Source organism: Staurois parvus, unplaced genomic scaffold (genome assembly GCF_062004578.1).
Source record: "Staurois parvus isolate SC_StPar_1 unplaced genomic scaffold, SC_StPar_1.0 ptg000018l, whole genome shotgun sequence".
NCBI lineage: Eukaryota > Metazoa > Chordata > Amphibia > Anura > Ranidae > Staurois > Staurois parvus.
Genome location: NW_028317814.1, coordinates 11,210,254 through 11,229,929, shown reverse-complemented (window position 1 = coordinate 11,229,929; position 19,676 = coordinate 11,210,254). Strand labels below are relative to the sequence as shown.

Here is a 19,676-nt window from a genome sequence, read left to right as displayed (position 1 = left end):
TGAAAAACAGTAAAACAATTAACTATTTCAGACATTTTGAGAGAAATAGAGAGAGCAGAAGCAGAGTGAGCAGTATGTGTTGAGATGACCTGTCTTTTCTGGTTGTATTCACTATGGATCCCATCATGAGCATAATGCGGCACGTTCTACCATTTTTTCCTTCACGCAAAACCTGGAACTGACTGCGCTGGTCTACCGGGTCATTTGAACACATGGAAAATGCTTTGCATGCATTTCTGATGATGAAAAAAGGCTCTGGACAGCATTTGGACATGGAACAGTTAAAAAATGCTTCTAAATGCAAATGCTTCTAAACACGTTTACAAGCATTTGGCGTTTAAAACGCCGGTAAAATCTACTGAACGCAAGTTTGGTGCATTCAAAAAAACAACTGTAAACTCAACTGCCTGTAAACAACTGTAAATGACAGTGTACATAGGAAAACATTAGGAAGAGTTCAGGGGCTGCTGAAAAAAATGCAGAAAAGCTCCTAAACGTGCGTTTATCAGCTGCAGTGTTCATGAACCCTTAATGAGCCACAATTTTGGAGACCTGTATCACCTGTATGCAGGGGGGCGGACTGACCATTTGGAAACTCGGGCACTGCCCGAGGGCCCGGGGTCAGTATGGGGCCCCATGAGATGCCCCTGGTACCTTTTTCATAGGCTTTTTTGAGTTTGGGCAAGGACACAGGGGCCCCATGATCCCCTTTTGCCCGGGGGCCCCATGAGTTGTCAGTCCGCTCCTGCCTGTATGTAACGATGGCAAATAAATGTAATCTTTTAACATTATTGTGTGTGGATGTTTTGTAACCATGTTTTATATAAGATTTTGTGATTGCTTATTACTATGCAGTGCAAGAAAATGGCAAGGATGATTTATGGTGAAATTCTGCTGCCACTCAGTGGTTGTTTCATGAACTGCATATTTTTACTTTAAAAAAATAAATAAATGTGATTTGATTTTCTATTTAAACAACATGCATTTTGCCATCGTTTTAATTAGGTAATTTTTTTTAGATGCATTCAAATACTTGTTATATTTTCTTAACCGCTGTAATATTTCACAGTTGAAATATAATATAGAAAACTTAGATTTTTTTTCTTTTTCTTTTTTTACAAACTCAACCAATGGAGACAGTTTATTAGGATAATAGGACTGATGTGAATGTACAATATATATGTAAAGCACTGCGTAAATTGATGGCGCTATAGAAGTACGTAAAATAAATAAATAATAATTAATTTAGTATTTTCAAAAGTGGCAATCATGTTAAAGCAGAACTAAACCCTCCTATCCTTTTCAGCCGAAGAAGCGGCCATCTTAGCCTCCTTTTGATCTGCAACTGCCATGGTGCTGCACATGTGATCAGTTATGACACCAGCTATTTGATTGGTTGAGAGCAAAAGCCAATGTGATCGCTTTCCCAGCATGCTGGGAATTTAACAGTTTTTTTTTTTTTTTTTAACCATTAAGTGAATGAGTTTAGTTCCATTTTTAACTCACAACTCCAATCTCACTAAATTTATTGATATAGAAGTTGTATTCTAAGACCTGTGTTTCTCAACCTTTTTCCAGTCGGGGTTCCCTTGAAAAGTATTTTCAGTCACGAGGAGGTGCGGACTGACCATTTGGAAAGTTGGGCACTGCCCGAGGGCCCGGGGTCAGTAGGGGGCCCCATGAGATATCCCTGGTACCTTTTTCATAGGCTTTTTTGAGTTTGGGCAAGGACACAGGGGCCCCGAGATCCCCTATTGCCCGGGGGCCCCATGACTTGTCAGTCTGCCCTTGGTCACGAGGCACCCCTGTCCAAGGCTTAGTTCACAGTACTGTGTGTCGTGGAATGCACACAAAATCGCTCTCATTCCTGACACACAGACAAATGCTCTGCTCTTTAGGGGTACCCCATACATTGGCAAACACGGGGTGTTTTTGGTGCAGTGCAATTTTAAAATTGCAGGGACGACTTTCCCTGCATTTCTGCGGGTAAGGCAGCCCATTGAAATGAATGGGCTGCCCTACACACAGCCACACAGATGTGAACCAAGTGAGGTTGGAGGGCGGTAAAACCACTCAATTGAGCTGCTTTTACTACCCCAAACTGCTCCCCCTTTAGCTGAAGAAACAGCAGCTGAGGGTATACACATGCTGTTGCCGCAGCTGGTAGTATACCTCTAGGTGAATGGAGTTGAAATACAACCACCCTGCAACTGTGTGCTCATTGCACACAGTTGTGGTGTGGTGACTGATGCTGGGGTTAAACCAGGTGGTGAGGAGGCAACATATTGTTTCTTTACCACCTGCCAAATGCATCTGAAAAGCGATCTGAACATGGATTGCTTTTCAGAGGAGCAGCCGTCCATGATGCTACTACAAACAAGTCCTAAAAAAGCAGTTCTGATAAAACAGGAATATAGGCGGTCAAGTTTAAAAGTAAAATACATATAAAAACATATATATATATATATATATATATATATATGTGTATGTGTGTATGTGCGTATGTATATATATGTGTATGTATATATGTGTGTATGTATATATATATATGTGTGTGTGTATGTATGTATGTATATGTGTGTGTGTGTGTGTGTGTGTGTGTGTGTGTGTGTGTATACACACACATGTACGTACATACATACATACACAGGTACGTACACACACACACACACATACATACATGTAGACGCATACACCTGTTCACACATGCACACACAGACACATGCACACATGCACACACAGACACATGCACACATGCACACACAGACACATGCACACACAGACACATGCACACACAGACACATGTACATATTGAGGTGCGATTTGCAAGACATTTGACACAGATGTCTATGCAAATTGCACCAAAAATAATGCATGCACTACTTTAGAAATTGGTGCAGCTCCGACCAAGTCGGAAACGTACCGATATGACCGCTGTAATTGCGGAGAATAGGCTGCGACTTGCCATGCGATTTGCAAGTTGTATGGCATGCAAATCACATGCCAAGTCGCACCCAGTGTTACCGGGGGCTCGGGGCACTATTAATTTGTTGGCACCCATGTGTGAGTTGTAAGAGCAGCCTCATTTGGCATGAACCGGCCCTTTACTCTTGGTTCACATCTGTGCTGGTGGTGCCTCTGCGGATCCGCATGAAAATCTGTGCAGCCGGACCACCCGCACAGAGGAATGCGGACCCGCGGGCGGGTGCCATTACTTCTAATGGCACGCCGCCCGCACTGGAAAATGCAACTGTACTGGGAACTGAGGTTTCCGTGTGGGCTGCGTTTTCAGAAGAAGTGCAGGGACTTCTTCCCTGCGTGTCACGGGGCACGGGAGTCCATTCAAATGAATGGGTTCTTGTACCTGCACAAAACGTGGCCCGTATGGCCGCATATATGTGAACCAGGGGTAAGGAATAGCAAATGCAGATAATAATGGTTGTCAGTGCTGAACTCTAATCACAGCTGCCATGGGAGATGTACATAGTGCTCTGCCCACCGCTCCTCTTTTAGAAATGCATCAGACACATCTTCTCCCCCCACTTATCTGTCATCTATTAATCAGCGGACCAGGAACTCAACCTGTGCGACTTTGCAGGATCCTGCTAGCCACCTGCCACTTATGGAGATGAGGGTGATGTTAATTCACATTTAGCATCATATAAGGGCAATCCTTTATTTGCATTGACCACAGATTCAGGGGTGTAGGTGAGTACTAGGACCTTTCCCTTGGAATGCCTACAATACCTTTGGTAGATTCCAGATTTGTGTGTGACCCAAGAATTGTGACTGTAGAAAAGTGGAAAAGGCTGATTATAGCCCTGGGTTTGGATACCTTAAAAAGAACTTGTCAGGATAGAAGTACAGAAGCTCTTAGGGCCAGTTCACACTCCATGCGTTTCAGTTACTTTTTTTCCTGCATCCAAAACGCACAGAAAGTAGGTTATATGGTCGTCGATGTCATAGTTCACGTCAGTGCTTGCAGTTCCAGTGCATTCTAGTTGCAGAAAAAAAAGTAGAACATGCTGAATTTTTTCTGCACAGAACTGTACTGGAACGCACATGCCGCTTTTTAAATTGAAGAAAAAGGGGAAAAAAAATGAACTGGGATGCATACAAAAAGCACTGGAACGCGTCAAAAACGCACCGGAATGCGCCAAAAATGTCCATGCAAAAACGCATCTGGACTGTGCTTCTATAGTGTGAACCGCCCCTTAAAGAGGAACTGCAATCTGGAAGCTCTGCCCAAAAAAAGGCAGGTGAGGGACTAGTCACCAGTGTTACCTGTGGTCTCCCATCAGCTGATCTCTCACCCCATTAATGACTTAGGGCAGCCATACATGGGTCGATTTCAAATGATTTTTTGTTTGAAAATCAGACCTAGGAATAATCGGCCGATTTGCGCTCTGTTAGTAGGGCAATGGCACCGGCCGATTTTTCGTGGTTCCTCCCCATTTTGTTTATCGAGCATGCTGGAAAATTTCGTGAAAAACGACAGATTTTCAAAATCATTGGTGGCACCATTGGATTACAGAACGAATGATGTTTTTGATCGAAAAATCGTTCGGAATTTGACCCGTGTATGACCTGCTTTACTATGCCTTGTTCTCCATGCCACTGTGTATCTGTGTAGAGTTGGCCATCTTGATAGGGGCAGGGTTTTGCTTTCTCATGTCAGCCTCCAACATGGAGACCATTGAGCAGTACAATAGTGACATCACAAAATTCCACTTCTGAGACTAGCGGGCAGAAGTGGCAGTGCCGTAGATCTCACGCTGCGGATACACAGCGATGAGGCTGTAAGTACAGGGGCGTCTAAGCACCCTCGCATAACAGGAAGAATAGATTGGAAGCTACCAGGGGTGGTCTGACAACCCATGGGGCCCCCCGGGCAATAGGGGATCATGGAGCCCCTGTGTCCTTGCCCAAACTCAAAAAAGCCTATGAAAAAGGTACCAGGGGCATCTCATGGGGGCCCCCTACTGACCCCAGGCCCTTGGGTAGTGCCCGAGTTTCCAAATGGTCAGTCCGCCCCTGGAAGCTACATTTCGGAAGTATTTCCAGACACACTGTACAGGGTATTGCTTCGGTATAAATAACAGGAAGATGTTAACATAGGAAATCTTTACCTGTTGGGCTTAGGTGCATTTTTTACATCTACATATGAGAGATCCACACACTTCACTGGCTACATACTTGTTCCAGATCAGTGATTCACCAGTTATGAAAGCGAGGAGAATGATGAAAGCAGTAGAGCAGAGCATGTTCTTTAAAAAAACAGGAGAACAATGACAACTCCTACATCATTAATCTGCCTTTTTCTTTTGACCAGGATCACTCTGAAGAGTTGTGTTCTTTCTATTTTAATTGCTGTTGCCGTTCAAGTAACTTATTTCTTCCTGCTAGGGGCAGCTATGACGAGGGGGACGAAGAGGCCACCACCCCGGGGACACGACAGACTCATGACAACCTGTACAGGGTGCACATGCCCAGTTTATACAGCTGTGGGAGCAGCTATGGCAGTGAGACCAGCATCCCCGCCGCTGCACACACAGTCAGCAACGCCCCTGTAACGGAATACATGTGAGTTATATATTGTGTCTTTGTTGCCTTTTTTGCCTAAATGGGACTTCAGTGTGACAGTTGTGTTTTTTTTTTTTTCTTCTTTAATATGGCATTACTGGTTAAGAAGTTAACTGTGCGTCACTCACCACCTCCAACATTTTCTTTTGGTGGCAAAACTTTTATATAGCTATTCATCAGTGTTATTAAAAAAATACAAGAAAAAACTATTCTACATACCAACTTGTAAAATGATGTGGTTTGTAAAGAAGTCCTAAAGCGTTACTAAATCCAGGACCCTGCATTCACTATATCTGGTCTCCCACAGTACACAAAACATGGAAATGCAATTATTTTAGTAAATATAAACTGCTAAATACCTTTTGCCATCAGCAATATATAGCAGTCTTGTGACTACTATCAGGATCCAGCAGAGCACTGGTTAAAGCTTGTAGGAGTAGTTTTCATTCTCTTCTGATTGTCCTATGAGGCTGCATAACCCCTGATTCTCTGCGTGTGATCAGCACAGGGCCAATCAGCACTGTCCAGACACTCTCCCAAGAAAAACATTTTTTTTTAGCCATACACCCCAAACTGAGCATGTGCAGCTTGTCCTCAGGGATCTGTTCTTTCAGCTGATGGACTGGGAACAGTAGACTTAGGGAAGGATCAGAGAAGACAGGATCAAACAGTCTTTTTACACAATGCAGAGGATTAACCCCTTAAGTTCCACAGTGAGTATAACAAGTATGCTTTACTGAGGGGCAGACTGACAACTCATGGGGCTCCCAGGCAAAATGGGATCATGGGGCCCCTGTGTCCTTGCCCAAACTCAAAAAAGCCTATGAAAAAGGTACCAGGGGCATCTTATGGGGCCCCCTACTGATCCCAGGCCCTCGGGCAGTGCCCGAGTTTCCAAATGGTCAGTCCACCCCTGGCTTTACTGCATATACAGACTGATTTTACTGTTGTGGGTTTAGTAACATTTAAAGTCCAGCTCAGCTTTCAGGCTAAGTATATTCCAGGTGCATTAAAACGAAACTTGTGCAAAGTCTTAGCCCTCATGCACGCTTGACTATTTTACCGCTGTTGTTTTGGCGTTTGACGTTTTTTCTACAGTCAGTAAACCCCCCAGCATGTTATCCTATGTGTCCATGAACACATAGGCTGTAATCAACTAAAAAAACCCAGGACTAGTGGGGAGTTTTTTAGCCGTAAAAACGCTTGAACGCTGAAAAACGCGGTAAAACTCCGCAAACCGGCGTTTTTGGACGTGTTTTTATTTTTTTTTACCAAAAAAAAATTTTTTTATTTTTGGTTGAGGTGATTGTAGCTGTATTAGTGCACTTGCAACATAAACAATTCAGTACTGTCCGTGATACTTTTTTATTTGCACTAACATGCAATTTTGAGGACAAGCTTTCGGGAGTGTCCCCTTCTTCAAGGTCCAAGCAGCACTGTTACAAAGTTTTAGCAGAATGTTAGAAGATATGTGGGGATTGAGAAAAAAAAAAAACAGAAAGAAACACAAGCCTAAGGTTAGCCTAGAGATAAGAAGAGCAAAGCAAAGACTGGGGGGGACCAGCACTCACAGAGGGAGTCATAAATATGTTGGATAATGACTGAGGAATCCCATGTCCAAATTAAGGCCGTTATCTCAGCTTAGCTGTAGGTTACCACATTTTCTGGATGAGCTGTGCTTTTAATGAAGTCCTTATGGAATAAAAGTAGACCCCTTATGATACCTATTGCGGGGTCATTTATAGAGTGCACTTTATAAAGAGTTTTGAACAGATAAGACTTTGAAACTTTTTTTCTGACCTCTGGAATGGATTAATTGGTTTGATTATAGCCACAGCGCTGGTCCTTTTGTAACTGGTTCTATTCAGTGCATCCAGGAGCAGCAGAGTTTGGGCAGAAAAAACACTTGACGCCTGTATACACGCTTAAACGCACGTAAATGTGTCTTAACATCTATATTAGTACATGTTATATAAATGGCCAGAGTAAATGATTATTCTAGACAATAAAATGAATTAATGCCCAAGGGCTTGACGCACTTACATGCAGTTCACACTTTTACAAGCATCAGGTGGTTTTTCTGCCGAAAGGCTACTGCCAGGAGGAAAGGCTTCCAGGTGAGTTAGCCAAACATCCAGTGTGCATGAGGCCTAATTCTGGTGGAAAATGTATTTGATTTCAACCAATTACAGGTGTACCTTGGTTTACAAATTTAATGCGTTCTCCGGGACATTTCGTATTACGAAAAATTTGTAAACCGAAACGTGGTTTCCCATAGGAATGCATTGAAAGCCAATTAATCCTTTCCAGAGGTCAGAAAAAAGTTAAAAAAAAAAAAAAAAAAAAAGTCTCATCTGTTCAAAACTCTTTATAAAGTGCACTTTAAAGCCATGGGGCTGGTGCTATAAACCTCCCAGGCGGAATGCATCCTGGGGAAACTTGCTTCTTATTGCAAAAGAAATATGCATTGAAAGCCAATTAACCACTTGCCTACCAGGCACTTATACCCCCTTCCTTACCAGGCCAATTTTCAGCTTTCAGCGCTGCCGCACTTTGATTGACAATTGCGCGGTCATGCAACATTGTACCCATATGAAATTTTGATCATTTTTTTCTCACAAATAGAGCTTTGTTTTGGTGGTATTTAATCGCCACTGGGCGCTTTACTTTTTGCGCTATAAATTAAAAATGTGCAAAAAATTTGAAAAAAAAAAAAAAAGTTTATTTGTTTCTTTTATAAAATTTTTCAAACAGGTATTTTTTCTCCTTTACTGATTTGCGTTGATGAGGCGGCACTGATGGGCACTGATAGGCGGCACTGATGGGCACTGATAGGCAGCACTAAAGGGCACTGATAGGCAGTACTAATGAGGTGGCACGGATAGGCGGCACTGATAGACAGCACTAATTAGGGGTCACGGATAGGCGGCACTGATATGCAGCACTGATAGGTGACACTGATGATGGGTACTAATAGACGGCACTGACTGGCATCACTTCTGGGCACTGACTGGCGGCACTGACTGGCACAACCCCTGGGCACTGACTGGTGGCACTGACTGGCAGCACTGGTGGGCGGCACTGGTGGGCGGCACTGGTGGGCCACACTGGTGGGTGGGCACAGGTGGGTGGCACTGGTGGGCACAGGTGGGTGGCACTGGTGGGCACAGGTGGGTGGGCACAGGTGGGTGGCACTGCTGGGCACATGTAGGTGGTACTTCTGGGCACAGGTAGGTGGCACTGCAGAGTGGCACAGGTGGGGGCACTGCTGGGCACAGGTGGGGGCACTGCTGGGCACAGGTGGGGGCACTGCTGGGAACGGGTGGGCGGGGCTAGTGGGCGCACTGCTGGGCGGAACTTGCGGGTGTCACTGCTGGGCACCGATCATCAGGGCACTGATCATCAGTGCCCTGATGATCGGTGCCGATCCCCGCTCTGACAACTGCCGGTTCTCGGCAGCACTTTCCTCACGATCTGACAGCGTGAGGGAAGTGCAGCCGAGAACCGGCACTTGCATTTCCCTGTGATCAGCGTCTCATTGGACACCGCTGAACACGTGGTAAAAGGCCGGTGGGATCGGCCTTTCACCACATCACGTGATCAGCTGTGTCCGTAGGACACAGCGATCACGGAGATCGCCGGGTGCGCGCCCCCTGGGGCGCGCAGGAGAGCGCGTTCTGGGAGGACGTCATATGACGTCCACTCAGAACTGGCTGGCCGCGGTGAAGCCGTCATTCGGCTATGCGCGGTCGGCAAGAGGTTAATCTGTTCTGGAGGTCAGAAAAAAAGTTTTAAAAAAGTCTTATCTGTTCAAAACTCTTCATAAAGTGCACTTTACAGGCATAAATATTGTACAGGGACATGATTAAAAATTTCAAAAATGGCTCCAAAACTTGATGCAAAAACCGCTCCAACACCTCCACACTCGACGCCACGTGCTATCCACAGATTCCAGCATGCACGGGATTGGCACTATAAACCTCCCAGGCGTAATTCATCCTAGGGAAACTTGCTTCATATTGCGAAAAAAATTCTTAAATGCATTGAAAACCAATTAATCTGTTCCGGAGTTCAAAAAAGTCTTATCTGTTCAAAACTCTTCATATAGTGCACTTTAAAGGCATGGGGCTGGCGCTATAAACCTCCCAGGCGCAATTCATCCTGAGGATACTTGCTTCGTATTGCAAAAAAAAAAATGTGTAAACCGAGACATTATTTTCAATGGATTTTCATTTGTAAAACGAAAATGACGTTAACCGAGGCATTGGTAAACCGAGGTACCCCTGTATTTTTTTTTTCTTTAAGGGTGCATTCACATTTGCAAATGCACCCTGGCTGCAGTTATATGTGAGAACCCCTGTGGAGGGTGTAGGGGGTTGACTGCCTGTGCCCAGAGCCGATCACTTTCATGTGATCACAGCATGAGCGATTACATGTGAGTGGGTGCAAGTAGCTACAAGAGCCAGCAGCCTCCCATTGCCTACAATGGGGCTGCCACTTTCAGTTTTTCGGCAATAACCCCAGTGGGGGTTCATGCGATTATCGCATCCAAGGAGCATTCGCAATTGTGAAGCCGGGGTTTCCAAATGACAGCACTTTTGTCCCTTCACAACATTGTACCTAGCCGGCATCAACATTGATATGACAGGGGAACTTCTGGTGTGAAAGGAAAATCTTATGATGTAAAAGCAAGGACTGATTTATTTTTTGGCCTGTGAATTTTAATGAAATGTTGGTGACCCTCGTAATGAAAAGATTGTAGATCCCTGGTTTAAACCAAGCAAATCTATTGCTTGATTAACCCCTTGATGCCAACGTCACACAAATATGCGGCCTCACAGAACTGGGCTTTTTTCCGTGGGGGTTCATGTTTGCGCATCTTTTTTTCTGCTGGGAGCGCTCCGCACACCGCGCTCCCAGCACAAAGACTGCGGTGTCACTGAGAGCCTCAGGTCCCGTTCTAACGATCGGGACGCCTGATTCCGGGTCACATGATCGCTGTGATAGCCTCTGATTGGCTATCACAGTGATCAGTCACTGTACAGCCCGGCCCCCTTGTTTTTTTTTTTCTCTTTATAAATGGAGGCGAGAGATACAATATATCTCTCTAACTCCTGGCATAGTGGGGAAAAAAATGTCTGTTAAAAAAAAAAAGAGATAAATATTAAAAAATAAAGAAAAAATACCTAGATGAAGGTTTGATCTAGTTCAGTGTCAGGGCAAGTGTTTGGGTCAGGATTTAAAAAAAAAAAAAAAAAAATTGGTGTCTGTGTGTACAAAAACAAACAAAAAAACAAAATGTGCACTATTGTTTCTGGGCTGTACTAAAAGTACAAACAACAAATAACATACACATACAGTCATGGCCGAAATTGTTGGCACCCTTGATATTTTTCCTGAAAATCAAGTATTTCACACAAAAAAGGTATTGCATTAACACATGTTTTGCTATACACATGTTTATTCCCTTTGTATGTATTGGAACAAATATAAAACAGAGGCAGAAAAGCAAATATGACATAATGTCACACAAAACCCCAAAAATGGGCTGGACAAAAGTATTGGCACCCTTAACTTAATATTTGGTTGCACACCCTTTGGAAAACATAACTGAAATCAGTCGCTTCCTATAACCATCAATAAGCTTCTGACACCTCTCACCCGGAATTTTGGACCACTCTTCCTTTGCAAACAGCTCCAGGTCTCTCTTATTGGAAGGACACCTTTTCCCAACAGCAATTTTAAGATCTCTCCACAGGTGTTCAATGGGATTTAGATCTGGGCTCATTGCTGGCCACTTCAGAACTCTCCAGCGCTTCTTTGCCATCCATTTCTGAGTGCTTTTTGACGTATGTTTGGGGTCATTGTCCTGCTGGAAGACCCAGGATCTTGGACGCAAACCCAGCTTTCTGACACTGGGCCCTACAGTGCGACCCAAAATCCTTTGGTAATCCTCAGATTTCATGATGCCTTGCACACAGTCAAGGCACCCAGTGCCAGAGGCAGCAAAACAACCCCAAAACATCATTGAACCTCCACCATATTTTACCGTAGGTACTGTGTTTTGTTCTTTGTAGGCCTCATTCCGTTTTCGGTAAACAGTAGAATGATGTGCTTTACCGAAAAGCTCTATCTTGGTCTCATCTGTCCACAAGACGTTTTCCCAGAAGGCTTTTGGCTTACTCAAGTACATTTTGGCAAACTGTAGTCTTGCTTTTTTATGTCTCTGTGTCAGCAGTGGGGTCCTCCTGGGTCTCCTGCCATAGCGTTTCATTTCATTTAAATGTCGACGGATAGTTCGCGCTGACACTGATGCTCCCTGAGCCTGCAGGACAGCTTGAATGTCTTTGGAACATGTTTGGGGCTGCTTATCCACCATCCGGACTATTCTGCGTTGCAATCTTTCATCAATTTTCCTCATCCGTCCACGACCAGGGAGATTAGCTACAGTGCCATGGGTTGCAAACTTCTTGATAATGTTGCGCACTGTGGACAAAGGCAAATCTAGTTCTCTGGAGATGGACTTGTAACCTTGAGATTGTTGATATTTTGCCACAATTTTGGTTCTCAGGTCCTCAGACAGTTCTCGTCTCCTCTTTCTGTTGTCCATGCTTAGTGTGGCACAGACAGACACACAATGCAAAGGTTAAGTGAACGTCTCTCCTTTTTATCTGCTTTCAGGTGTGATTTCTATATTGCCCACACCTGTTACTTGCCCCAGGTGAGTTTACAGGAGCATCACATGCTTGTAACATTCTTATTTATCCGCAGTTGTGAAAGGGTGCCAATACTTTTGTCCAGCCCATTTTTGGAGGTTTGTGTGACATTATGTCGAATTTGCTTTCTTTCCTCCCTTTTTTTGTTTTGTCCCAATACACACAAAGGGAATAAACATGTGTATAGCAAAACATGTGTTAATGCAATACGTTTCGTGAGAAATACATGATTTCCTGGAGGAATATCAAGGGTGCCAACAATTTCGGCCATGACTGTATATGGTATTGCTGCGATTGTCAAGAGCTGGAAAATCTATTTTGGGTTGTTCTTTTGTGGTAGGTTATGGTAGTAACAAGAAACACACAGCTAAATTTAAAAAAAAAATGTTTTTTTTTTTTACTATTTTGGGCAAGTTTTCCTTTTGATAAAAAAAAAAAAAAATTAGGAGATATCCATTACCATTTTACCACCAAATGAAAGCCCAATTTGTGCTTAAAAAAACGCAGTATAATTCACCTGGATGTACAAAGTAGTTGTGATGATAGGTACGGTTTTACTAACACATGTCAACGTTGCAAAATTATACTTGGGCATTAGGATTTATTTTACCCTTAGGCATGAAGGGGTTAATCATCATGATGTGCCTTTTTAAATATTTTCGAATACATTCTGATAAGTTTATCAGTTGTATCTTTTACTTATCTGACTACAGTAAACGGTCATTGTGTTGCTATGGGTTATGGCACATAACAAATGATGCACTTTTTTTCTTCACAGGAGTCAGAATGCGAACTTCCAGAATCCCCGATGTGAGAACACCCCCCTCATTGGACGTGAGTCACCTCCTCCTTCAGTAAGTTTAATTACTGTGGTAACCTGTACAGAGTAGCCATAGTGGAACTAACTAGAACAAAATGGCTGGAAACCATTCAACCTACCTGTCCTGGGTGCCAGAGGACAGAAACCGTATAGACTTTGATAAATGAGGAGCCAAGTGAGAATAGCTCCTGTATTTAAAGATGGCCATCTTTTTACAACGGTTGATTGGTCACACGCTGCTGGACTTGCATAAAGACATTCTATAGACAGCAGTAGAAGCAGATCAGCCAATGAGAAATCCGCCTGCTTTTGGATACTCATTGTAAGCTGTTCAGATCAGCCAATGAGAAATCCGCCTGCTTTTGGATACTCATTGTAAGCTGTTCAGATCAGCCAATGAGAAATCCGCCTGCTTTTGGATACTCATTGTAAGCTGTTCAAAGCTGATTTTTTTCATTTGATGCCGCTGATTTTTGTGATAATAAGGCAGAAGGTAGGAAAACCACATAAAGGCAAACCAATATACATTCCAGCATTTTAAAATTAAGAATGGGAGCCGTGTTAGGAACCATTCATACATTTATACAGAGAAAAACTAAAATTTGTGATGAAAAAAAATACAAAATATAGCGATCTCAGACCAGGTTCTGTCATTACAAAAATGAAGAACAGGAACACATAAAAAGAAATGACGCATATAAATAGTGCAGTCCAAAGGATACGCTACTGAACCGACCTTAGCCATAGATATAGAAGTATTCCATTCCTTAGAGTCAACATACTCCGCAAGGTTCTTGGATTCAGTCTGAGATCACAGCAGGGCAAAAGATGGAACCAGCCAAAACTCCCCTTATGCTTAAGTATGCCAGTTTCTGAAAGTCCTACTTATTTCTGGTATCAAAAATCAGGACTTTTTGGAAGTATGCACATCATACAGAGGCAACACAAACAAGTGTTTGCATAAGTGGGGATATTAATATTCCTTTCCTGTTTTGATCTGAAACAACCTTACAATAACTCTTTTCCTGGAGTTTGGAGGTTTTTTTTTTTTTTTGTTTTTTTTTGCAAGTCAAGTTAATAATCCAACTCTATACTAAATGTGAACTTAAACCTAAAAAAATGCTGGTTGGTATGATTTTTATGACAGAAGAGACTCTTTTCTGTCATAAACCCTTCTCCCTGCCTGTCAGCATTTGTGTACTCTGAACTGCGCATGAACAGCTCCACGTACATTTATGGTACAGCTCTGTGCCATGATGATGTGACTCCGTGTGCATGTGTGACATCATCACAGCCCAGCCAACCAGAATCTGAATCCGGAAGGAAGACTGGAAAGGTGGCGGTGCCTGTGACTGATGGGAGTGCTGACAGTACAGCACTGGAAGCGACCATTAGCCAAGCAAGTCTTCCATAATGTGCTAATATGATTTGCATACTAGCACATTATGGCTAAAAACTACTGAGGCCAAATTTAAAAATTATTTTTTGCGGAGACTTAATTCTGCTGCCAACACCTGCAATTAAAGTGCTGCATGGATGGTGTTCCAAAAGGGTAAAAAAAAGCTGTAGCTAAATTGATTGTGTCTACCAAATCTTGGATTCTTACCCCTCCCTATGTAGCTTGTGGCACCTAGATGTCATAGGAGAGAGTGCCCTGCTCCTTTGTCGGACCTTTCCTTGCAACACTTTGCAGGGCAGGCTGGGAGGAAATGAGAATACGAATAGGACACTGGGGCTGATTTACTAAAGGCAAATAGACTGTGCACTTTGCAAGTGTAGTTGCACTTCTTTTCCCCAGAGCTTAGTGAATGTGGTTAAGCTTCACTTTGTAAAGAATACCCAATCAGATACAAGGAGAATGGGAATAAAAACAAAACTGCATTATTGCTTGCTTATGATTGGATGATGGAAATCGGCATAGCTTCACTACAAATCCCTAAGGCTTGGTTCACATATGTGTGGGTAGTGCTGCTGCAGATCCGCACGAAAATCCGTGCAGCTGTGTAGAAGAATGTGGACCCGCGGGCGGGTGCCATTCGTTCTAATGGCATGCCGCCCGCACTGGAAAACGCAACCGTACTGGGAACCTAGGTTCCCATGTGGGCTGTGTTTTCCAAAGAAGTGCAGAGACCTCTTCCCTTCGTGTCACGGAGCACGGGAGTCCATTCAAAGGAATGGGCTCTCGTGCCCGCGCAAAACACGGCCCGCACGGCGGCATATATGTGAACCAGGGCTAAGCTCTGGGGAAAATGAGTGCAACAGCACTTGCAAAGTGCACAGTCTTTTTGTCTTTAGTAAATCAACTCCATAGAGTGGACGGGTGACAATGCTACACTGCTGTAATTTCAGCAGCATCCTTGCAGCATTGTTGGTTCTTCACAGGAAATGAGATGTTTTGGAAAGAAGAGCTGGTAGGATCAACAGGTAAAACTGGAGAAGGTGAAGGAGGAAACCTATGTGCGTAAGAAGGGTACACTAAGAAAAATGCCCAATTTACATGGAATAAATATTGTGCTTGGGGATACATCTTACGGAGTTTGCTCTGAATGAACACGGACTCTGTATGGTTGGCACAATCAGGACAAAAACCTCCAAGTGTTCTTGCAGACAGCTAGCCTAGGGGCCACTTATATCTCCTAAAATATCTCCACTCCTGGTCTGTAGGGAAAGTGTGAAAAGTTATCCATGAGGCTAGGTTCACATCTGTGCGGGTGGTGCCGCTGTGGATCCGCACAAAAATCCGTGCAGCCGCACCACCCACATAGAAGGATGCGGACTCGCGTGCGGGTGCCATTAATTGTAATGGCACTCTGTCTGCACTGGAAATCGCAACCGTACTGGGAACCGAGGTTCTCATGCGGGCTGTGTTTTCAGAAGAAGTGCAGGGACTTCTTCCCTGCGTGTCCCAGGGCACGGGAGTCCATTCAAATGAATGGGCTCTCGTGCCCGTGCAAAATGCAGACCGCAGGAACGCAGATATGTGAACCAGGGGTGACAACTAATCATTGTTTCTGAAACAATAGTGACTCCTGATTAGTTACAGATGGCCCCTGCACTTTGACCTTTGATACACTTTCATCTTAATGATGTGCGACAGACATAATAGCTTCCTGACGGTTCATATTATATAAATGTTAGAACTGTTACCATGATCTTGAAAAAAAAAAAGAAGAAATCCTTTAATTCGGGTTTTCAGTCTCTGGAAGTGACAAATGACCTCTCATCAGCTTCTGTAAACCTCACTGTCTGCCTTCTCCCTGGGGCTGCTCATTAAACACAAAATTAAGAGGGAGATTGAATGGTCATGCAACACTTGACTAATTAAAACTCATTACATTGACATTTGCCATTACATCTGTTCATTACAGCATGCATTATTTGGAGAGGGGTAACTGGCAATGGAGCCATATATCCTGGAGGTTGTATTAACCAATTCAGGCTTGTGAAACAAGGCAAAGAGCAGAGCAGTAAGCTTCCAATTTAGAAACCAATCAGAATTCATCTTTACGCCATGTACAACAGTCAGAAAAATGAACAGTGATTTCTGATTGATAGAAGTGGATTACTGCATTTACACTTCGCTATCTGCCTAAAGTTCACATAATTCATTTCCACATTCTTTAGATTTGGTGTCAAATCTTGGTTTTCTTTTGAATAGTAGGCATGACAGGAGATAGAATGATGGATACTGAAGCTGTACCTATTAATATCAGACTATTGTTTACCTTTTTATTAGATCAGACTTATGAATTGGTAGTCATTCAGTTGGACTTGATCTATATTGTTGAAAAGATTTTCCAGCTAATCCAAGCAGCTTCTTCAGTTCTAATGAATGTCATGAACATACCCCAGCATTTAAAGTCACACAGGTTACTCTGTCATCTTAGATGGAGCGATGGAGCTTGACTCCCCCATCAACAGTCAGTGTTTATGGTGAATCCCTCTCATGGAACTATTGTGTTCTCATTGTGAGGGAGCCACCCTTGCTGGGAGAACACAGTGATTACTGCTAGTGGCTATAATGGCTTCTAGTAATCGCATGTAAAATCAGACAGGCTGGTTGTACCCAAGTTGATCGATCAATCCATCAACTTGGGTACATTCAGCCTGCCCATAAATGGTTCAATTGTCGTCCTGTCCCTGCTAAAGCAGTCGAGATTTGTACAGTCTATGTCTGGCTTTAGTCCAAACACAATGGATTGACCAAGCACATAATGGAAGGTGTGAAAGTTTTTGGAAACACCCTGTTCTATTTACATAATTGCAATCCCATTGTACCTTGAATTGTGGAACAGGTATATATCCTTCACATTACCAGTTTGAAGATGTGAATAGCTGTCAAAACATTGAGGTAAAAATGTTAAAATAGCAATATGTGTAGGTGATCCATGGTATTGAAGCCCCCCACCACTGTTGTTAGGGTTGTTCTGGTTTGATGTAGATGGCCTCTTTCATGCCTTTTGGGAGCCAGCTGTCCTTTCTTTCCAAAATGTGCACCTCGCTGTCCTCGAAAGAATGTTCATTTTCCTTACAATGTAGAAGGAATACAGAATTAAATTTTTTTTTTCGGCTATCCAAATGATTTGTCTTCCCCAAACAACTGGGACCTTTTGCAGACTTTATGGCACCATGGGATAGAATTATGTAATAAGAATTGGGTGTTTTCCATAAACTTTCACACCTCCCATCCTGTTCTTGGTCAATCAACATTTGCTTTGACACATTCCATGGTTATTGGATTAAGGTGACTAAGATTCCTGGGGTATTTTTCTGACCCTCATTAGAGCTGAAGAATTGGCTTATGTAAGCTGCTAAATGTCTTGGACATAACAGAACAAGTCCATTTGAATCTGACCAGCTACTGCTAGCTGTACCACCACCTGGATGAAATCGAACCTTCAGACATATATCTGATTTGATTCACTTGCATTTTGCATGGCCCCTTTCACACCTCTGTGAATGCGGTAACATACGTTTTTGCTGAGAAAGGTACAATATAATAATTTTCCATGATGCAGCTGTGTTAATATGCACAAACGTGCATGATGTATGCATTTTTATGAATTATTTGAATGGGCTTATTCAAACATGGTTACTTAAAGCTCATAGATATATAGTATATGCATTGTAATGAATGACATTTCTACTATAAATACATTCTATAGGTTTTACTGCAAGGAAAACAGACAAGTGTGAACTGGGCCTAAGCAATTGATTATAACGAATTTACTGTGACCACAGGACCCTGTTAGTTCTGAGAACTAACGAAGTATGGGAAGGTTAGCATTTAATGCTTTTCCTACGAACATAAATTTATATATATTCCTTTCGAGATTCTGCTGAAGGCCAAGTTATGAAGCATTTCAGTACTCACGATTGACTGACTCCACTGTAGGAGTATATAGAGATCTTACTTAGGCCAGTGACAGCAGTAGCTTGGCTTAAAGGCAGAGTTAAGTCTGTTATGACAGTATAAAGACCAGGAGGAAATACAGCTAAATACAACTTTTCAAGGCTCCACTCAAAATGAAAATGTTTGGGTGAAGAATTTTTTGTTTTGTTTTACTTGGCTGGTACCTAGACACCTGCCATATACTTTGGTGTATACTTCTATGCTTCTGTAGTTGTGCTTCTCTTTGGATAGTCTCCTTCCATGATGTTTTACAGAAGCTGTCCACGAAGAAAAAGAACATACAGGGCGGCGCAAGCACCTAGTGCATTACCAGAGTTGTATTAAATTTAAAATGTATAAATTGTAACAAATGGGTACTTGCAAAAGTGGAAGGTACAAAAGCATTTAAAACCACGAGATGCCACATAGTTTAGGAGTCCCATATCTCAACAGCTAACCCTGCTATACTAGCAAGCTGACTCACTTCAGGGGCACATCCCCTTCTTCAGAGCTAAGCTGGCATACTCAGCAAGTGTGTGTGTGTATATATATATATATATATATATATATATATATATATATATATATATATATATATATATTTTATATTATATAATTTTTATTTTTTATTTATTTTTTTTTCGTGTGTGTAAACTGACCTCAAAATTGCCCCATAGGAAGTGCAAAGTCTGAGACGCAGACCGGGTCAAAGGTCTTGCACTTTGCCCTTCCTGTGGAGCAATTTTGAGGCCAGTTTAGTGTGTGTACAGTGAAAGAAGTAAGTATTTGATCCCCTGCTAAATTTGAATGTTTGCCCACTCACAAAGAAATGATCAGTCTACAAATTGAATGGTAGGTGTATTGTAACACAGAGAGACAGAATAGTAACAAAAAAATTCAAAAGAATTGCATGTCTAACAAATTATACACTGATTTGCATGTTCATGAGGGAAATAATTATTTGATCCCTTATCACTCAGTAGGATTTCTGGCTTCCAGGTTTTTTTGCTTCTAATCTCAGCTTGTTACCGGTATGAAGTCTCCTAAAGGGAGTGCTGCTAATCTCATTTGGTTACCTGTATAAAAGACACCTATCCACAGGAGCAATCAAACAATCAGATTCCAAACTCTCCACCATGGCAAAGAGCGGTCCAAGGATGTCAGG

The 19,676-nt window shown here is 42.7% G+C and overlaps 1 protein-coding gene across 7 annotated transcripts in view; it reads left to right on the top strand.

The window, feature by feature from the left end:
• TTYH3 (tweety family member 3) overlaps positions 1–19,676 on the top strand; it is a 204,577-nt gene that overhangs the window by 162,701 nt on the left and 22,200 nt on the right. For 3 of the 7 annotated variants that reach the window (XM_089682523.1, XM_089682554.1, XM_089682534.1), the window contains exons 12-13: positions 5,407–5,583; positions 13,078–13,153. In XM_089682523.1, coding sequence (XP_089538649.1) covers positions 5,407–5,583; positions 13,078–13,153 — 253 coding nt within the window. Of the gene's footprint in view, positions 1–5,406; positions 5,584–13,077; positions 13,154–19,676 lie in introns of those variants that run through there. The other 4 variants (XM_089682543.1, XM_089682565.1, XM_089682582.1 and 1 more) reach the window with 4 other exon arrangements.